Source organism: Erythrolamprus reginae, chromosome Z, assembly GCF_031021105.1.
Source record: "Erythrolamprus reginae isolate rEryReg1 chromosome Z, rEryReg1.hap1, whole genome shotgun sequence".
NCBI lineage: Eukaryota > Metazoa > Chordata > Lepidosauria > Squamata > Dipsadidae > Erythrolamprus > Erythrolamprus reginae.
The window spans coordinates 51,566,135-51,584,001 of record NC_091963.1 but is presented as its reverse complement, the minus strand read 5'-3'; the positions used below and the strand labels follow the sequence as shown (position 1 = coordinate 51,584,001).

Here is a 17,867-nt window from a genome sequence, read left to right as displayed (position 1 = left end):
GGCAAGTGGACTTGTCTGTGGGAATGGCTCACCTTGTTTCTCTGAGCGGGAAGCAGGAACCACTGCAGTGTCCTGATATGGAACCTGGCCCAGGGAACGATGCTGATGGCTGACACCAGGGTTCCCAGTAGTTTTGACAGCAGCGATAGTGATATTGGCCCCTTGCGAAGACTGGAGATCAGTCGCCGGATGTTGTCCTGCCTCTCTGGTGACAATGACACCGTGCCCTCCTGCGTGTCTATAATAGCCCCTAGGTGTAGCAGTTTGGTGGTAGGCAACAACTGGCTTTTCCCCACATTGATTGTGAAGCCATGGAGTTCTAATGTGCGAACTGTCTCGTTGAGGTCTCTCTCTGCCGCTACCTGGGACCTGGACAATATGATTATGTCGTCCAGGTACACCATCAGTCTGATGGATCGCGCTCTTAAGCTGGCCGTCAGTACGTCCAGGAGCTTCGTAAACGTCCTTGGGGCCGATGACAGGCCGAATGGCATGGCCCTGTACTGGTAATGTCTCCCTTCGGTAAAAAATCAGAGGAATCTGCGATGTTCCGGATGAATAGGGACGTGCAGGTATGCCTCCTTGAGGTCGATGGATGTTAAAATGTCCCGGTTTCGAATGGAAGCCAGAATGGTCTGCAAGGAGTGCATCCTGAACCTTCGGTATTTTATGAAGAGGTTCAGTTGCTTCAGGTTGAGGATCAACCTGCAGCCTCCTGAGGGTTTGGGGACGATGAAAATCATGGAATAAAACCCCTTGCCCTCGTCTTGTTGCGGAACCAATTCTATGGCTTGGATATCTAACAGATGTGAGATTTCTTTGCGCAATTGTAGTTTCTTTGGGATGTCCTTTATTATGGGGCAGCGTAGGAAACGGTTGGGAGGCGGTTGGATGAATTCCAACCGTAGCCCCTGTGTAACTGTTGCCAGGGCCCATCTGTTGGAGGAAGTTGCTTGCCAGGCCATGTAGAAACCTTGTAGTTTCCCTCCGATTGGTTGAGGGCCGGTCGAGTCATTTTGTGCGTTTAAACCCTCTTTGAGTGTTTCCACGAAATGGTCTCCTGGATTGATGATAGCCCCTTGTCCTGTCCTGAAAGGAGCCGCGGTCGCTCCTATAGGACTGCTGGTTGTACTGTCCCTGGGAGAAGGACCGTTGGTTCTGAGCGGAACCGGTGGAGGGTTCCCAACGAAAGGACTGACGCCTTGAATAAGGTGTGAACCTCCTGTCCGGTCGCCTGTTAGCTCTAGGAAGTACTTTCCTCTTATCTTTGTCCTCCACTAGGACCTTCTCCAACAAGTCCCCGAAGAGGGTGGAGCCTTGGAAGGGACCAGAGGCTAGGCGCCACTTAGATTTAAGATCTGCCTGCTAGTTCCTCAGCCACAGTAGGCGGCGCGATGACAATGTAGTTGCCATGCTTCTGGTGTAGAACTTGGCCGCGTGAAGAGTGGCGTCCGCCGAAAATTCCGTCGCCGCCAATAGCTTACTTAAGTCTTGGCGCAGGCGCCCGTCTTCGGGCCCCAGGCGGGATTGCATCTCCTTGATCCACATGAGCGATGCGCGGTTGATGAACGACGCAGCCGCCGCTGCCCGGAATCCCCAGCCAGACATCTGGTGTGCTTTGCGCAGCAATGTCTCCGCTTTTCTCTCCTCTGGTCTCAAGCATTCCCCGGTCTCTGAGGGAACCAATGCGCTGGAGACAAGCGTTACGACCGGCTGGTCGATTGGGGGAAATTCGAGCAGCTTTTCCACCTCCTCGTCGAAGGTATAAAATCTCCTCTCGAGGTTGGAAGGTCCTAGAGCTGCCGCTGGCTGCTGCCAAGGACTTTTTATCCCTTTTACGAAAATGCCTGACGCAGGAAAATGGTCGGACTCGGGTTGAGGCTCTTCCAGTAGTGAGGCCGAAGTTTGACCCGACTCAGCGGTTTCTGTAGCCTTAGCTGAGCCAGGCAGATTCATCACTTGCTTGGCCTTAGACAATACGGTTCTAAAGAGCGCCGGTTTGAACAGGCCAACCGAGGGGACCGGTTCGGGTGAAGTCTCATCCTCAGAAAGGCCATACTCCGGGTCACTGTCCTCAAACTGCTCCTGTTCTTCCAATAAGGAGCCAAAACCCGAAGGGGGCGGTGCCGACCATGAACCTGTCGCTTGTTGGGGAGGCCCTCCATATTGCTGCGCCCCTGGAGCCATGCCCTGCCCTGCGAGTACGCATTTGCGATAAAGTCCTGCAGGTCTGGGGGCAAATTCTGCCACGCCCCAGGTTGGGACCGCAAGCCCGCCGCTGAGGGTGTAAAAGTGGCTGTTGGCCCCTGGGAGCCTCTTGTTGCATGTGCTGCCGAGCCTGGTCTGGCCCAGGATGTGCTGGGCAAAGGCATAACTTGGGGCAGGGGCAGAAACTGCCTATCCGGTGACCAGTCCCCTTCTGGTGTAACCCCTGTAGGCCCAAAGGTAGATGGGGGTGACATAGGGTCTGAAGGCTGTCTCTGGGTCAGAGGGAGTCCCGCTGGAGATGACTGCAATGCTGCTTCCAGCTTTTTTTTCTAGCGCCTTAATGCGCTTCTCAGCCTCTTTAATGGAGGAAGAGGAGGCAGATGAGTGTTTGTTTTCTCTTTGGCCTTCCCCTTTGCCTTCTCCTTAGATGAGGCAGGAGAGCTTGGGACCTCCTTCCCTTGATGCTCTTCCATAGTACTCACGGCTGCTATCAATGTTAGCGAAGGCTCCTAGCTGTCTGACCACCGGTAGCTTGGATCTCGCTATCCTCGTCAGAATCACCCAGAAAAATGGCGCCCTTGGCCTCCCAGGGCCTGCGCCTGTGCACTAGGGCTGCCCCGCCCGTTCGCGCTTATTTGCCGCCTTAATCATTTTCGCGCCAAAAGATGCTTTGCCGCTCCAGCCGCTTTCAAAATGGCGGCGCCCAGCCTCCGCGGCTCCTCGGGCTGCTGTCGGGCCCCTTCGTTACTGGGTAGGGTCTCCCCGCCCCATCCTGGTCCTCCGGGGGTGGCTGGTACCCGCTGTGACCTTGGGAAGGTGCTTGGCGGTTCCGGCGGCTGCGGCGGCGGCTCTATATCGGCCGCCCCGCTGACTTCCCTGTCAGCTGTGAGGCGCTCGGCTTTGCTTGCTCCGTGCGCGCCGTCCTCAAGCCTCCCAGTGGGGGGGCGGACCCCCCCACCTTCGGCTGACAGCCCCGGTATGGTCTCGGAGACCAGGGACCCCCAGGCTGGGCGCTTCTCTACGGGGTGCTCCCACTGGGGGAAGGCAAAACCCCTGAGAAGATTCGTTGGGGGTGTTGCCCGCTGAGGGCAGAGACCCCAGACCGTCTGATCCTCTTCAGTCTTCTTCATCTGAAACACAAAGAAAAGGATTAAAACGGTAACAACATTTTATAATTATTTACTATTTACTATTTTTAAGTACTTAAACTCTTAAGCCACAACTCAGTATGTCTCTACTCTGAGACTGAGTTTTTAAAACTGGCTCATGGGGAGAGCAGAGGGGGCAGTGCTCAATTAATATGTAAATTTTTAACTCAGTCTCTACCAATAGGATTGGAGTATTACCCATGTTGGACTCTCCTTCCAGATGCAATGGAGAATGAGAACTGGTCGGCCCGAGACTTGAGAAAGAAACTGACGGAGAACCAGTGACACCACCCTTAGTTCCAGGAAATTAATGCTGTTGTTGCCCAGTTCGTCTGCTGTCCAGCTGCCTTGGGCAATCTGGTGTGTGGTATGTGCTCCCCAGCGAGACAGGCTCGCGTTGGTAGTTACCATAATATACATCTATTCCTTGAAGCAAGAGCCCCATTGTATTTCTTGTGCAGTCCACCATAGGAGAGAGTGATAAACTTTGGGTGGTAATTAAACCAGCCTAGTCGTATGACTGGTTCTTGCTCTTTGGCAGGGAAGCAGGAACCATTGTAGCTGGCCACTGTGGAGTCTTGCCCAGAGAACCACATCTATGCATGACATGAATATCCCTAGCAACCGAGACAGCAGGGTGAGTGTGACAAGGCAGTTGTGTCTTGCCTCAACATTGAAAATGAGCCCCCCCCTTGATAAAAGCATAGGTATTCCCTGTGCTTTGGGGGGATAGGCACATGCAGGTATGCCTTTTGCAGATCTATGGAGATTAAGTGGTCATGCTGTCGGATGCAGCCTAGGATGGTCTTGAGAGATTGCATGTTGAACCTGCAATATTTTATGTAAATGTTTAGTTGTTTGAGATTTAGTATTAAACGCTGGCCCCCTGAGGACTTGGTTACTAGGAAGATGACTGAGTACAATCCCAGACCCTCCTGGCCTGGGGGAACATGTTCGATGGCCGCTATTTGCAATAGATGAAACTTCTTGGAGACGCAAGGCCTGTTTTGCAGTGTTGGATGCGGTGCGACACCTGAAGAAACAATTGGGGGGTGTAGAAAGGAATTCTAGATGAAGACTGGAATGAAAGGTATTTAATGCCCAGATGTTGGTGGTGGTCAATTCCCATCGTGATAAAGTGTTGCAGTTTTTCCCAATGGAAATTTCGTTGGTAGTCACTTGGATTTGCTGAGGTTCTTGGAGGACTGGTTCCAAAAGAAACGTCTGGATTGCCTCCCGTGTTTCTGTTGGTAAAAGAGAGTCTGTCCTGCCGGTAGGCTCCCTGGCTGTATGACCTCTGTGACTGAGGAAACAGAGTGGTTGAGGAGAAATGAGGCCGAAAGGGCTGTCTACGAAAATACGGGGTAGGCCTTCTATCTGCCTGCCGATAGGCCTTAGGAAGAACTTTGCATTTATCCTTATCTTCTATTAGCACTGAATCTAGAGAATCACCAAACAACTTTGACCTACTAAAGGGAGCTGCTGCAAGGTGCCATTTAGAATGTGAATCTGCCTGCCAGTTTGTAAGCCACAGCATGCGGCGGGAAGACATTATGGTTTCCATAGAGCGAGATGCAAACTTTGCTGAGTTTAGAGTAACATCCACCAAAAACTCTGCTGCGACCAATAGCTTGGTTAAACCTTGCCGGAGCCTGCATCTTCCAGGCCTAACCTCAAGTGCATTTCCCGTAACCAGATGATAGTGGTATGGTTAAAAAAAGATGCAGCATAAACAGTCTGCAGAGCCCACGCAGTCGAGTGATGTGATTTTCGAAGGTTTTCCATCTTATGATCATCATGTTTAAGCCCTTCAGCCATGTCCTCTGGAACCAATTCGTTAGAGACGAGACTAGCCACGGACTGGTCAATTGAGGAAAACTGCAGTAGCCCTTCGATGTCTGGCCCCAAACCGTAAAACTTCTGTTCAATGGGAGATGGGCCCGGAGCGTTTTATGTTGTCAAGGAAAATAGTTGACAAAGGAATGAAATCTGATTCCTTTTCGGATTCAGTGAAGAGACCCACAATCGGGTCAATTCCCACCGAAGGTTCGAAAGGCTTGGTGGTTGCCCCAACTTGGCAGTTACCTTTGCTTTATGCAAAAGAGTCTTAAACAGGGATGGTTTGAATAGGCCAGTGAATGTGGGTTGGTCTGCAGAGGACTCTTCATCCTCAGAAAAGTCTTCTTCAGGACCGCTGCTCTTGCCCTGTGAAAGAGGCCCTTCCACCGGGGTGGGGGTGTCTTGATATGCATAATGAACATTGGGAGTGGATCACACATCTTGAGGCTGGGCTGTGACCGGTGTAGCTGGAGTGCGTTGCTGTATGCCAGTGGCGGGAGCCACGGAACTAGCCGTTCCAGGGGAAGGAGGGATCATTGCTTAATAACGATCCCTTGTTCTGGCTCCGTGAGCTCAACCCAGAATACTGGTAACGAGTGTAATTCTGGCCCTGGGCTCAGGTTGCTGCTACTCAATGCCAGGCCTGTGGTAAATAAAGCTCTCTTCATCTAGGATTTAATCCTGAATGAGGAGGCCGACCTGGCATGTGTAACTGAAACCTGGCTGGGCCCAGAGGGAGGAGTTCCTCTCTCTGAAATTTGCCCAGCTGGGTTTCAGATATGGCATCAACCTCGACCCCAGGGAAGGGGGGGAAGAGTGGCTATTATAGCCAGGGAGAGCCTTTGCCTGCGTAGACTCGTTGCTCTGGAGATTGCAGGTTGCCAGTCCCTCCTGGTGAAGTTGGACTTAGGGGTTCAGGTGGGCTTGTTTCTCACGTACCTGCCTCCCAGCTGCGTGGCACAAGCCCTGCCTGTGCTACTCAAGGAGGTAGCCGGGCTGGCGGTGGGGTTCCCTAGACTTATTGTCTTGGGGGACCTCAACCTGCCATCGCTCGGCGAATCCTCTGGACTGGCACAGGAGTTCATGGCCACCATGGCAGCCATGGACCTGACCCAAGTAGTACAGGGTCCGACTCGCGAGGGGGGACACGCACCTGACATGGTATTCCTCTCTGGGCAACTGAATAATGATCTGAGACTAAGGGGCTTAGAAGTGTTGCCTTTGTCATGGTCAGACCATTTTCTACTGCGGCTTGACTTCCTGGCTCTAATCCTCCGCTGCAGGGAGGCGGAACCGATTAAGTTGTTCCGCCCCAGGTGCCTGATGGATCCAGAAGGCTTTCAGAAGGCACTTGGGGTTCTTCCAGATACACTCGTCCACAGTTCGGCAGAGTCTCTGGCTGAGGCCTGGAACAAGGCTGCAGCGGAGGCTCTTGACCGAATTGTGCCATTGCGACCTCTCCGCGGCACTAGACCCCGTAGAGCTCCATGGTTCAACGAGGAGCTCCGGGAGTTGAAACGCCAGAAGAGACGTCTAGAGAAGCGATGGAGGAAGAGTAAGTCCAAATTCGATCGAACAGTTGTAAGACTTACAAAGTGGCGCTCAAGGTGGCAAGATGCGCGTATCATGCTGCCTTGATTGCATCAGCCGAATCCCGCCCGCCCGCTCTGTTTAGGGTAACCCGCTCCCTTCTGAATCGGTGGAGTTGGGGAGCCCTTGCAGAGTAGTGCCGAGAATTTTAACACGTTATTCGCTGATAAAATCGCTCGGATCTAAGCGGACCTCGACTCCAATTGTAAAACAGAGTCAACTGACAACAAGTCAGTGGAGGTGACTGGGGCTAAACATCTTTGTCCATCTGTCTGGGAAGAGTTTGAATTTGTGACACCTGATGAAGTGGACAAGGCCATTGGAGCTGTGAGTTCCGCCACCTGTCTACTGGATCCATGTCCCTCTTGGTTGGTTTCGGCCAGTCGAGAGGTGACGCGGAGCTGGGTCCAGGAGATTGTCAACGCCTCCTTGGAGAGGCAGTCCTTTCTGGCCCTTTATAAGGAGGCACTTGTGCGCCCCCTCCTCAAGAAGCCTTCCCTGGACCCAGACGTGCTCAATAACTACCGTCCAGTCTCCAACCTCCCCTTTATGGGGAAGGTTGTTGAGAAGGTGGTGACGCTTCAACTCCAGCGGTCCTTGGAAGAAGTCGATTATCTGGGTCCTCAGCCGTCTGGATTCAGGCCCGGCTACAGCACAGAAACTGCTTTGGTCCCGCTGATGGATGATCTCTGGCGGGCCCGGGACAGGGGCTTGTCCCCTGTCCTGGTGCTTCTTGACCTCTCAGCGGCTTTCGATACCATCTACCATGGTATCCTTCTGCCCCGGCTGGAGGTGTTGGGAGTGGGAGGCACTGTTCTTCAGTGGTTCTCCTCTTACCTCTCCGGTCGGTCGCAGTCAGTGTTAGTGGGGGGTCAGAGGTCGACCTCTAGGTCTCTCCCTTGTAGGGGGCCTCAGGGGTCAGTCCTCTCCCCCCTGCTATTTAATATCCACATAAAACTGCTGGGTGAGATCATGAAATGGAATGGGGTGAGGCATCATCAATATGCCAATGATACCCAGCTATACATCTCCACCCCACGTCCAGTCAACGAAGCAGTGGAAGTGATGTGCCAGTGCCTGGAGGCTGTTGGGGCCTGGATGGGTGTCAACAAACTCAAACTCAACCCAGACAAGACAGAGTGGCTTTGGGTCTTGCCTCCCAAGGACAATTCCATCTGTCTGTCCATTACCCTGGGGGGAGAATCATTGACCCCCTCAGAGAGGGTTCGCAACTTGGGCGTCCTCCTCGATCCACAGCTCACATTAGAGAAACACCTTTCAGCTGTGGCGAGGGGGGCGTTTGCCCAGGTTCGCCTGGTGCACCAGTTGCGACCCTATTTGGACCGGGAGTCACTGCTCACAGTCACTTATGCTCTCATCACCTCGAGGCTCGACAACTGTAATGCTCTCTACATGGGGCTACCTTTGAAAAGTGTTCAGAAACTTCAGATCGTGCAGAATGCAGCTGTGAGAGCAATCATGGGCTTTCCCAAATATGCCCATTTTACACCAACACTCCGCAGTCTGCATTGGTTGCCGATCAGTTTCCGGTCACAATTCAAAGTGTTGGTTATGACCTATAAAGCCCTTCATGGCACTGGACCAGGTTATCTCAGGGACCGCCTTCTGCTGCACGAATCCCAGCAACCAATTAGGTCCCACAGAGTGAGTCTTCTCCGGGTCCCGTCAACTAAACAATGCCGCTTGGCGGGACCCAGGGGAAGAGCCTTCTCTGTGGCAGCCCCGGTCCTCTGGAACCAACTCCCCCCAGAGATTAGAATTGCCCCCACCCTCCTTGCCTTGCATAAGCTACTTAAAACCCACCTCTGCTGCCAGGCATGGGGGAACTGAGATACTCTTTCCTCCTAGGCCTTTACAATTTTATGCATGGTATGTCTGTATGTATGTTTGGTTTTTATATTAATGGGTTTTTAATCGTTTTTAGTATTGGATTATTATTGTACGCTGTCTTATTATTGCTGTTAGCCGCCCCGAGTCTCCGGAGAGGGGCGGCATACAAATCCAATAAATAAATAAAATAAATAAATAAAACCTTGAAAATACACATTTGCAATCATGTCTTGAACTGTGGGAGACAAGTGATGCCAGGTATCTGCCCCCAATTGCAAACCTCCCACAGTTGGAGTGAAGGAAGCTAATGGAGCAGGCTTCTGAATCACTTGAGGGGAAGACTGGGTGGGAGGGTTGCCACCATCCTGCCCCATAGTAGGCAAGGGTACTGGAGGTATTGGCTGTGGGGCTAGTTCTGAATGTTCTATGACAAGTCCTTCTCTGCCCGAGCCAGAAGGATCTGTAATGGGAATGGCAGGTGAAAGTCTGTGAAGGTAGCATGAGCTGAGGAGAGAGAACCCAAGGTGGCTGCATTTGTGGAAAAGATGGAGCCCAAGCCTGTTTTGGTTTTGCTCCATCAATTTTTCCAGGGCTTTAATTCTCTTCTCAGCCTCCTTTAAAGAGACTGAGGATTGAGAAGACTTGGACTATGTTATAGAGCAGTGTTTTTCAACCAGTGTGCCGCGGCACATTAGTGTGCCGTGACACATGGTCAGGTATGCTGCGAAGCTCAGCGAGAGAAAGAAAACAAGAGAGAGAGAAAGAAAGAAAGAAAGAGAGAAAGAAAGCAAGAGAAAGAAAACAAGAGAGAGAGAAAGAAAGGAAGAAAGAGAGAGAGAGAGAGAAAGCAAGAGAGAGAGCAAGAAAGAGAGAGAGAGAGAAAGAGAGGGAGGGAAGGTGGGAGAGAGAAAGACATAGAGGGAGGGAGGGAGGGAGGGAGAGAGCAAAAAAGAGAGGAAGGAAGGAAGAGAGAAAGAGGGGTGGAGAGAGAGAGAAAAAAGAAGGGAGAGAAAGAGGGAGGTAGAGAGAAATAGAGCGGAAGGGAGGAAGAGAGAGAAAAAAAAATTGTCCAAACTTTTTTTAGCCGCCCCCCCCCCCCCAACTCAATGTGCCCCAGGATTTTGTAAATGTAAAAAACGTGCCATGGCTCAAAAAAGGTTGAAAATCACTGTTATAGAGGATACAGTCTTTCCTTTTGCCTTTGAGGTGCTTGGGACTACATTAAGCTCCTCCGACAAGTGCTACTGCTCCTTATTATCAGACATACTGATGGATAGTGCAAACGCAATGAGGAAGGGAATTAATCAGTCTGTAGCAACTCACAGTGTGAAGAAGAAGCTGCTTCACAAAAAAGTGCTCTCGCAATTCACACCTTTTAGAATGGAAGAGGAAGAAAAAGCCAGTGGTTTTAAAGTCTACTGCGGGCTTCCGAGGCTAATGGAGCTCTGTGCATGCGCTCCCAAGCTCCCCGTAAGAAGCAGCTGGTAACAGCTTATGTCCTGAATGCAAATTGGCGGGCAGCAAAAAGGCACCAAAAACAAACTGTGTCAACCTCTGATGAAGCCTCTAGCCATCCAATCGGTGAAAAAACTTTTGAGCAGTTAGATTAGGCAATCCTTTCACAGCTGATAAGGGGAAAGACATACAAGCGACAGAATCCATGGAGGATAGAGATCTGAGTGGTCATGAATTATCATCAGCAAGCACTGCCTTCAGAAGAGGAGGCTGCAATATAAAAGGAATCAATATTTGCCTTGGGTGATATCCACGTAGGAAAGGAACTCTTGTTCTCATTTTAAAGGCAGTTCTTGCCAGTACCGCCTAATCTGCCTTGTAATATGTAGCCAGGGGCGGGCTACCATTCACGGTCCTACCAGAACAGTACGGAAGCACACCTCTGCCTGCATGCACCCTCACATCAGCAGAAGCCGAATCTTGCACAAGGACATGCGCATGCGAGATTTCCCCCCCCTTTTTTTGCTTCTGCGCATGCACAGAAGCTAAAAGAACCCGGAAATAGGCAAAAACAAGTGCCTGCTCGCCACTGCCTGCTGCTGTTTGCCCCCTCGCTGCTCGCTTGCTGCCATTTGCCCCACACGCCAGCTGCCACTCTAGGCACCGCAGCGAGATTCTGGCTGCTGCGCATGTGCAGCAGCCAAAATCTCACGTGTGGACGTCCTTCCAGCAGCAAAAATTGCTGCACAAGCGCAGCAGCAAAAAAGGTGGAAATTTTTTACCAGAACTGCTCCAGTTGTGCTGCCTATTACTGCATGTAACCCTATCTGAATAAATTATTCCCTTTAGAAGAGTCCAACATGAGTTAAATCAAAGGAAAATCTGATAAAAATTCGTAGAAATAATGTCCCTACTCTGACTGAGTTTAAAAAACTGAACCCTTTGGGCAGCTAGGGGGCATTACCTAATTAAATATTTAAATTCAGTCCCTACCAATAAGACTGAAGTAAGATAGTTTATATACAAAATCACACACTTGTCTCCTTTTTGCAGCTGAACAATGATTCTTTATAAATTATAATGAATCTGCATTCCAGTTCCACAAAATTAATGTTGGCAGGTATTCTGTTTTTAGGTGTGGGGTGAGTAAAAATAATATCACTGGAGGAGAATACTGCCTTTTAAAGTACCTAATTATTGTTTGGGCAAAAGCAGTTTTCTGAAAGCAGATAACTCCCCTGCTTACAATCTATTTCTGAACAAACAGATGAGTGCTGATGACACAGGTAAACCCAAACAGAAAAATCACTTGCATGACCTACACAAGATCCTTCAAGATCATTTTCCTATATATCTGCTTTTTCTAATGCAGGTATCACTAAACTGACATTTAAAAAGTTTCTAATGGTTGTGCAAAATTGATGGAATAAGCACTTTTACATTTCCATATTTTAAATTTAACTTTCACTTTCTACAAAGGCCTTTTAAAAATATTAATGGCATTACCCATAGGAAATCTTATAACTTCATAATATCCAGGAGCCTCTGTTCTCTTCACTGGTTCCATGAAAGGCCAAGCACTTTGGTGGCTCTAGGAAAAAAAGTATTACTCATCAAAGTTTTTTATCAGAAAAAAATTCATGAGATTTACAAAAACAAAACATACCTTGACCTGCTGTAGAATGTTTTTTAGTGTGCTGTAAAGTTGATCCAGATCTTTGAGTTCTTTTCTTAAAACAAAATGCAGACAGGATTAAAATGTAAGGTTTATATGGTTATTTTAACTAGCCTAAAACTCACCAATGATAAACTATTACTGACAAAACTCTATATTCTGCTATTAGAAATACAGATCCAATTATTTTTAAGGTGTATTAATAGTCAATTTGAAGAGAGTTTTATTTAATTTATGTTACTCAACAATGCTTACCCCTTCTCTTTATTACTTGGTTTCCAGCCAGTCTCTCCTATGCAACAAGTAAAATTAAAGCAAAAAGGCAAATAAAAAATGATAAGTTACAATGTACAGTCTTAAATCCATATAGTATGCTTTAAAGCAAAGCTGTCAAATTTGCGGCCTACAGGCCGAATGTGTCATGAGCTGGCCACGTCCATGCCTGGTTTAACAGGAAAAAAAGTCCTAATACGTCATATGATGACGCAGGTTTGACACCCTTACTTTGGAGAATAAGCCAACATTCAGATATATCAGAATATCTTAAAGAACAAATTCTCAACAATTAATTAATATCTACACATAAATCAGTCAAGAAAGAAACAGAACTCTACCAGTTTTTATTTTTAATTCCCAAAGTATTATAAAATAATGGCAATTATTTATGTAATAATTCTGGAGAATAACAAGAAAAGAAAGAATCCTGTCATAATACACAATTAAAATACATAATTGCCAGTAAAACTTTATAAAAAACCAAGTACTATATCATTTCCAGAGAAGAGAATCCAGTATTTTAAAATTAAATTAAGGCAATATTTGCAGAAAAGGTTAGAAATCATTAAACATGACCTTGGCAATTCAACAAAACAGCTAAAAGCACAGGGTACATACTAATTCCAGGAATACTTTCTATTGGAATCTGTCGTACTCCATCTTTGAAACAAGAAATCCCAGGATAAACTTTCTGAATCTGTGCTTGCTTCTTTTCAATTAATTTTTTTATGATCTGGAATAAAGACAGGACAGAAGTAGAAAAAACAAAATTATTTTAAATGAGATTATTCTTTTGAACAGATTCATATTTGAATCAGTGTATGCTCAACAAAAAGTGAATAAAAGTGAACATTTAAAGGGGAATGAATATATGGGTCTGAAATATATAAATTATCTAAGATATTGATGTTTGTAAGCCATTTATTCAATGTATTAAATGCAAATGTGGATGTGGAACTCATAAGTAGCACCTATTTATTCAATCTGCTTCCTTGATGATACTGAAGAACACCACTATCATGGATGATCAATGCCTACATTTAGAGTTGTATTTCTCACACTAACCTTCCTCTTCTTATTGTTCTTAATAGTTTGACTTGGTGCAGTACTGCCAGCACCAGGTGGTTCTCCCACCTATAACCTTAAGCATCCAAGTTTTCATATAATCAGAAATATAATTGGGCTCTTCACATTCATTCAGAATCCAGTCTCATTGCAAATTCAGGAAGATGTTCACAATCAACTGATTTCCCCCTCCCTCTCCCAACTATAGTATTTGCAGATTTCTTCCACTCATCCTTTCAGAAATCTGTCACAGAGAAAAAGCAACAGAAGAACAACAACAACTAGAAAGGGTAGTGGGGAAAGTACATTTTTAGACTCAAAATTAAGGGCATACGGAGATCCAAAATATCGGAAAATCCTGATTTTTAAAATCTTCATTGCTTAGTTTGTACAGGCAATTCAGACAAACATTATTAGTAGGATTAGCGAGGAATTAGTGACATATTTTGATTTAATAATAAAAGTTTAGAAATGTAGGTCTTATTCTGAGGTAGCTTGCTTGTATTCACTCTTGCTTACTGAACATAGAAGATGGGAGGGGGGATTTTCAAGTAACTTCAAAGCTTTTTTTCCTATGATAGTCTCACATTTTCAATCCCACCCCAGAGTTATGTGTCAGCAAGTCAAGGTCAGGTCTTGCAGTCTCCTTACCATAGCTGGACAATGAAGTCATGGTGTCAGGTTTTTATAAAACTATGGAGTTGTTATTAATTAGGGAGCTTCTGCAGTGGAATCTAGTGCTGGGTACTGTTGAAAAATTAACTGCGCTTGAGACATTTATGTCTACTAAGGAAGTTCTTACGGGATGTAACAAATTTATAATATCTTGCTTGGTATGTATGCTTTTTGAATTATGCTTTCAAAAGTGTTTGAGTGAATAAAGCTTAAAATCCTTTTATTTACTGGAGTCTAGATAAAAAAGAATCAATTGCCTGGGCATATGATCACTGCCTTGAAACTTGGCAATTGATAACAAAGGTGGAATCCAGTGACAATGTATTGGTTCTGGAAAGAAAAGCTACAAGGTAAGAAAATGAAGGCAGAATTATATTACTGGTTGGCTCAGCACAATGTCTGGGAATTAGTGGCTCAAAACATAAACTACAGTTGGCCTTACCTACTGGCCTACAGAAATTGGCACAATTTGGAGATGCTTCTCCTAGCGCAAAGTTTCAAAGCGTATCATTGGGAATGAGAGAGAAGATGGGAAGAAATCAATGGTTGAACTACTCCAGGGCTGCCAAATTTCTGGCTTGCTAATACAGTGGTACCTCTACCTATAAACACCTCTACTTATGAACTTTTCTAGATAAGAACCTGGTGTTCAAGAACTTTTTGCCTCTTCTCAAGAACCATTTTTCACTTACAAACCTGAGCCTCCAAAACTATAACCAGAAAAGGCAGGAAGAAGCCTCTGTGGGGCCTCTCTAGGAATCTCCTGGGAGGAAATAGGGCCTCCACCCACCCTGTGGTTTCCCCAATCGCACCCATTATTTGCTTTTACATTGATTTCTATGGGAAAAATTGCTTCTCCTTACAAACTTTTCTACTTAAGAATCTGGTCACGGAACGAATTAAGTTCGTAAGTAGAGGTATCACTGTATAACACTGTATTTCCAAAAAGAAAAAAAAGGCACTGCTTTCTGATTGTCTCAATGTTGATCTCAGAGAGAGGCAAATGGTGATGATTCAAATGTTTGACAGTCTCAATCTTATGGAGCCCAATAGAATAGGAACAATGTAGGGGAAGAATGGAAGGGATGTACCAGTAGTTCAACAGCTTCTCAATTCTGCAGTTATTCTCTCATTGTATCACAACTGTGGTGCTTCTCTTCACCACAACGACAAGGTAGGGCCTAAAACAAAAAATGTGATGATGGTTGTAAGTGCGAGGACACATCATAAACCACTTTTTTCAGCCCTCTGAGTAGTCCCTACACACATAGGGACTACTCAGGTAATAGCTATTAAAGACTACTCAAAGGGCTGAAAAAAATGATTTCTGATGGTCCTCACATGACTAATCCTTGCACTTACCACCATCATCACAGTTATGCTACTTGCAGCATTCTTCACAGCTATGTCACTCATTTATTTATTTATTTATTTATTTATTTATTTATTTATTTTATTTATTAGATTTGTATGCCGCCCCTCTCCATAGATTCGGGGCGGCTAACAACAATAATAAAAAGAGCATATAACAAATCTAATATTTAAAATAACTAAAAACCCTTATAAAAAACCAAACATACACACAAACATATCATGCATAAATTGTATAGGCCTAGGGGGAAGGGGATATCTCAATTCCCCCACGCCTGACAACAGGTGGGTTTTAAGGAGCTTACGAAAGGTGAGGAGGGTGGGGGCAATTCTGATCTCTGGGGGGAGCTGGTTCCAGAGGGTCGGGGCTGCCACAGAGAAGGCTCTTCCCCTGGGTCCCGCCATATGACATTGTTTAGTTGATGGGACCCAGAGAAGGCCCACTCTGTGGGACCTAACTGGTCGCTGGGATTCGTGCAGCAGAAGGCGGTCCCAGTGATATTCTGGTCCGATGCCATGAAGGGTTTTATAGGTCATAACCAACACTTTGAATTGTGACCGGAAACTGATCGGCAACCAATGCAGACTGCGGAGTGTTGGTGTAACATGGGCATACTTAGGGAAGCCCATGATTGCTCTTGCAGCTGCATTCTGCACCATCTGAAGTTTCCAAACACTTTTCAAAGGTAGCCCCATGTAGAGAGCCTTACAGTAGTCGAGCCACGAGGTGATGAGGGCATGAGTGACTGTGAGCAGTGACTCCTGGTCCAAATAGGGCCGCAACTGGTGCATCAGGCGAACCTGGGCAAACGCCCCCCTCGCCATAGCTGAAAGATGTTTCTCTAATGTGAGCTGTGGATCGAGGAGGATGCCCAAGTTGCGGACCCTCTCTGAAGGGGTCAATGATTCCCTCCCCAGGGTGATGGATGGACAGATGGAATTGTCCTTGGGAGGCAAAACCCACAGCCACTCCGTCTTATCAGGGTTGAGTTTGAGTCTGTTGACACCCATCCAGACCCCAACAGCTTCCAGGCACCAGCACATCACATCCACTGCTTCATTGATTGGACATGGGGTGGAGAGGTACAACTGGGTATCATCCATGTACTACCTCATCCCCTCCATGTCCAGTTGGAGTGGCTATGCTTTTTGCAAAGAAAAAAAAAGGAGGAGGGCAAAAAAAAAAAGTTTGGGACACTAAAGAAGAAGCTCCATCAACTGGATTCCACATTAAACTCCTCTGGACATTAGCAAGAGGAAGTACATTAGGAGCTTTTAAGTCTCTGGAAGTGCAGGTGGGAAGGGGCTACATCTATTCATCTTCGCCCCCTGCCTTTTATACCCAGAGCTAGGATGGGGCCTCGCTAGCAGCGGTGGATCTTCCTTCTCAAATATCAGATCACAAATTTCCATTATTCTCTTCTCCTCTGACTTCTGTGTATCAGCCACCCAGGAGTGGGTTCTGCTTACCTTCCCCACCGGTTCATATCATGATGGAAATGCATGTTTTGCACATGCGTTTTCACAGCACTTGCACACACGCAGGCATCCCTTCCTGGAAATGACCCTCTGCATGTGCAGTACTTTAAAGAAAAAGTTTCTGTATGTGTGCAGAAGATAAAAACAAGATGGTGGTGCCTATGGCGCTTTCAGGAGTACCAGCTTGGGGGCATGGCAAAGCTGGGTCTCTGCTGGTTCCAACAATCCAGGCCAACTTACTAAGGTTCTATAGAACTGATCCAAACGGACAGGGACTCACCTCTACAGTCACCTCCAGACCTGGGGGCTGTTGACTCTCCATTTGAAGGTTGACGGACAGCCCAGGGTCCGTCTCTGTCTCTCTTTCTGTCAGCTCCATTCCCTCTTCCCTTTCAACTTGCCTTTATACTGACCCTGACTCCCTCTTCATTTGATTTGGCTGCTGAGGGGGCCAGGGCCAAGAAGCCAGAACAACACTTTTGAAAATATCCCACAAGACAGCTAAACAATAGTGGATGAAAGGGAGGTGGGTAATAAAGAGATACTGTATTTTTTAGAGTATAAGATGCACCCTTCCCCCCAAAAAGAGGGTGGAAATCTGGATGCGGCTTATACTTCAAATGTATCCCTGCCCACACACTCTGTGGGTTGCATTTTCGGGTTGTTCCAGGTGGTGGGGATCCTCACTTCCACATGGAGCCCAGAGAACTGCATCCCTAACTCAGAGGAAAGGGGGCAAAAGTTCAGGAGGAGGGAAAAGGAGATACCATGCTGGGATCGTCCCAGCTGCTAAAACACGGAGCGAAGAGTACAGGAAGGAAGGAAGGAGGGAGAGGCCGGAGGAGGCAGCAGTGGCTGGGGGTTGAAAGTGGGACACAGAAGTCAGGGGTAACTCAGGCCCTGGGAGAACTGCAAGAGAGCTCGTTTCCCTTGTAACTGGGGCAGGTCTGGATTCGAGAGACGCAGGAGTTCTCAAAGATGAGGAGCTTACCAATAAGATTGTTTTAAACAAGAGGCAAAAAATGCCACCACCTGGGACTGACCACTCATCTGAATACCTAACTAAGCAAGTGCTTGGGATCTCCAGCCTTGGTTTTGATCCCAAGTTGCCCAAAGAAAGAGAGCAAAGGATTTAATACAAATCTAATTAATAATGATGATGATGATGATGATGATGATAATAATAATAATAATAATAATAATAATAATAATAATAATAATAATAATAATTTAAT

At 47.0% G+C, this 17,867-nt stretch overlaps 1 protein-coding gene across 6 annotated transcripts in view; it reads right to left on the bottom strand.

Annotated features, from left to right (window-relative positions):
• Positions 1-17,867, bottom strand: part of KAT2B (lysine acetyltransferase 2B) — a 221,346-nt gene that overhangs the window by 8,808 nt on the left and 194,671 nt on the right. For all 6 annotated transcript variants that reach the window (XR_011556813.1, XM_070727254.1, XM_070727259.1 and 3 more), the window contains exons 14-17: positions 12,661-12,775; positions 12,022-12,058; positions 11,758-11,821; positions 11,598-11,682 (exon numbers count right to left, since the gene is read on the bottom strand). Coding sequence is in view for 5 of the 6 variants with exons in the window: in XM_070727254.1 (XP_070583355.1) it covers positions 11,598-11,682; positions 11,758-11,821; positions 12,022-12,058; positions 12,661-12,775 (301 nt within the window). In the remaining variant the exon portion in view is untranslated. The remainder of the gene's footprint in view (positions 1-11,597; positions 11,683-11,757; positions 11,822-12,021; positions 12,059-12,660; positions 12,776-17,867) is intronic.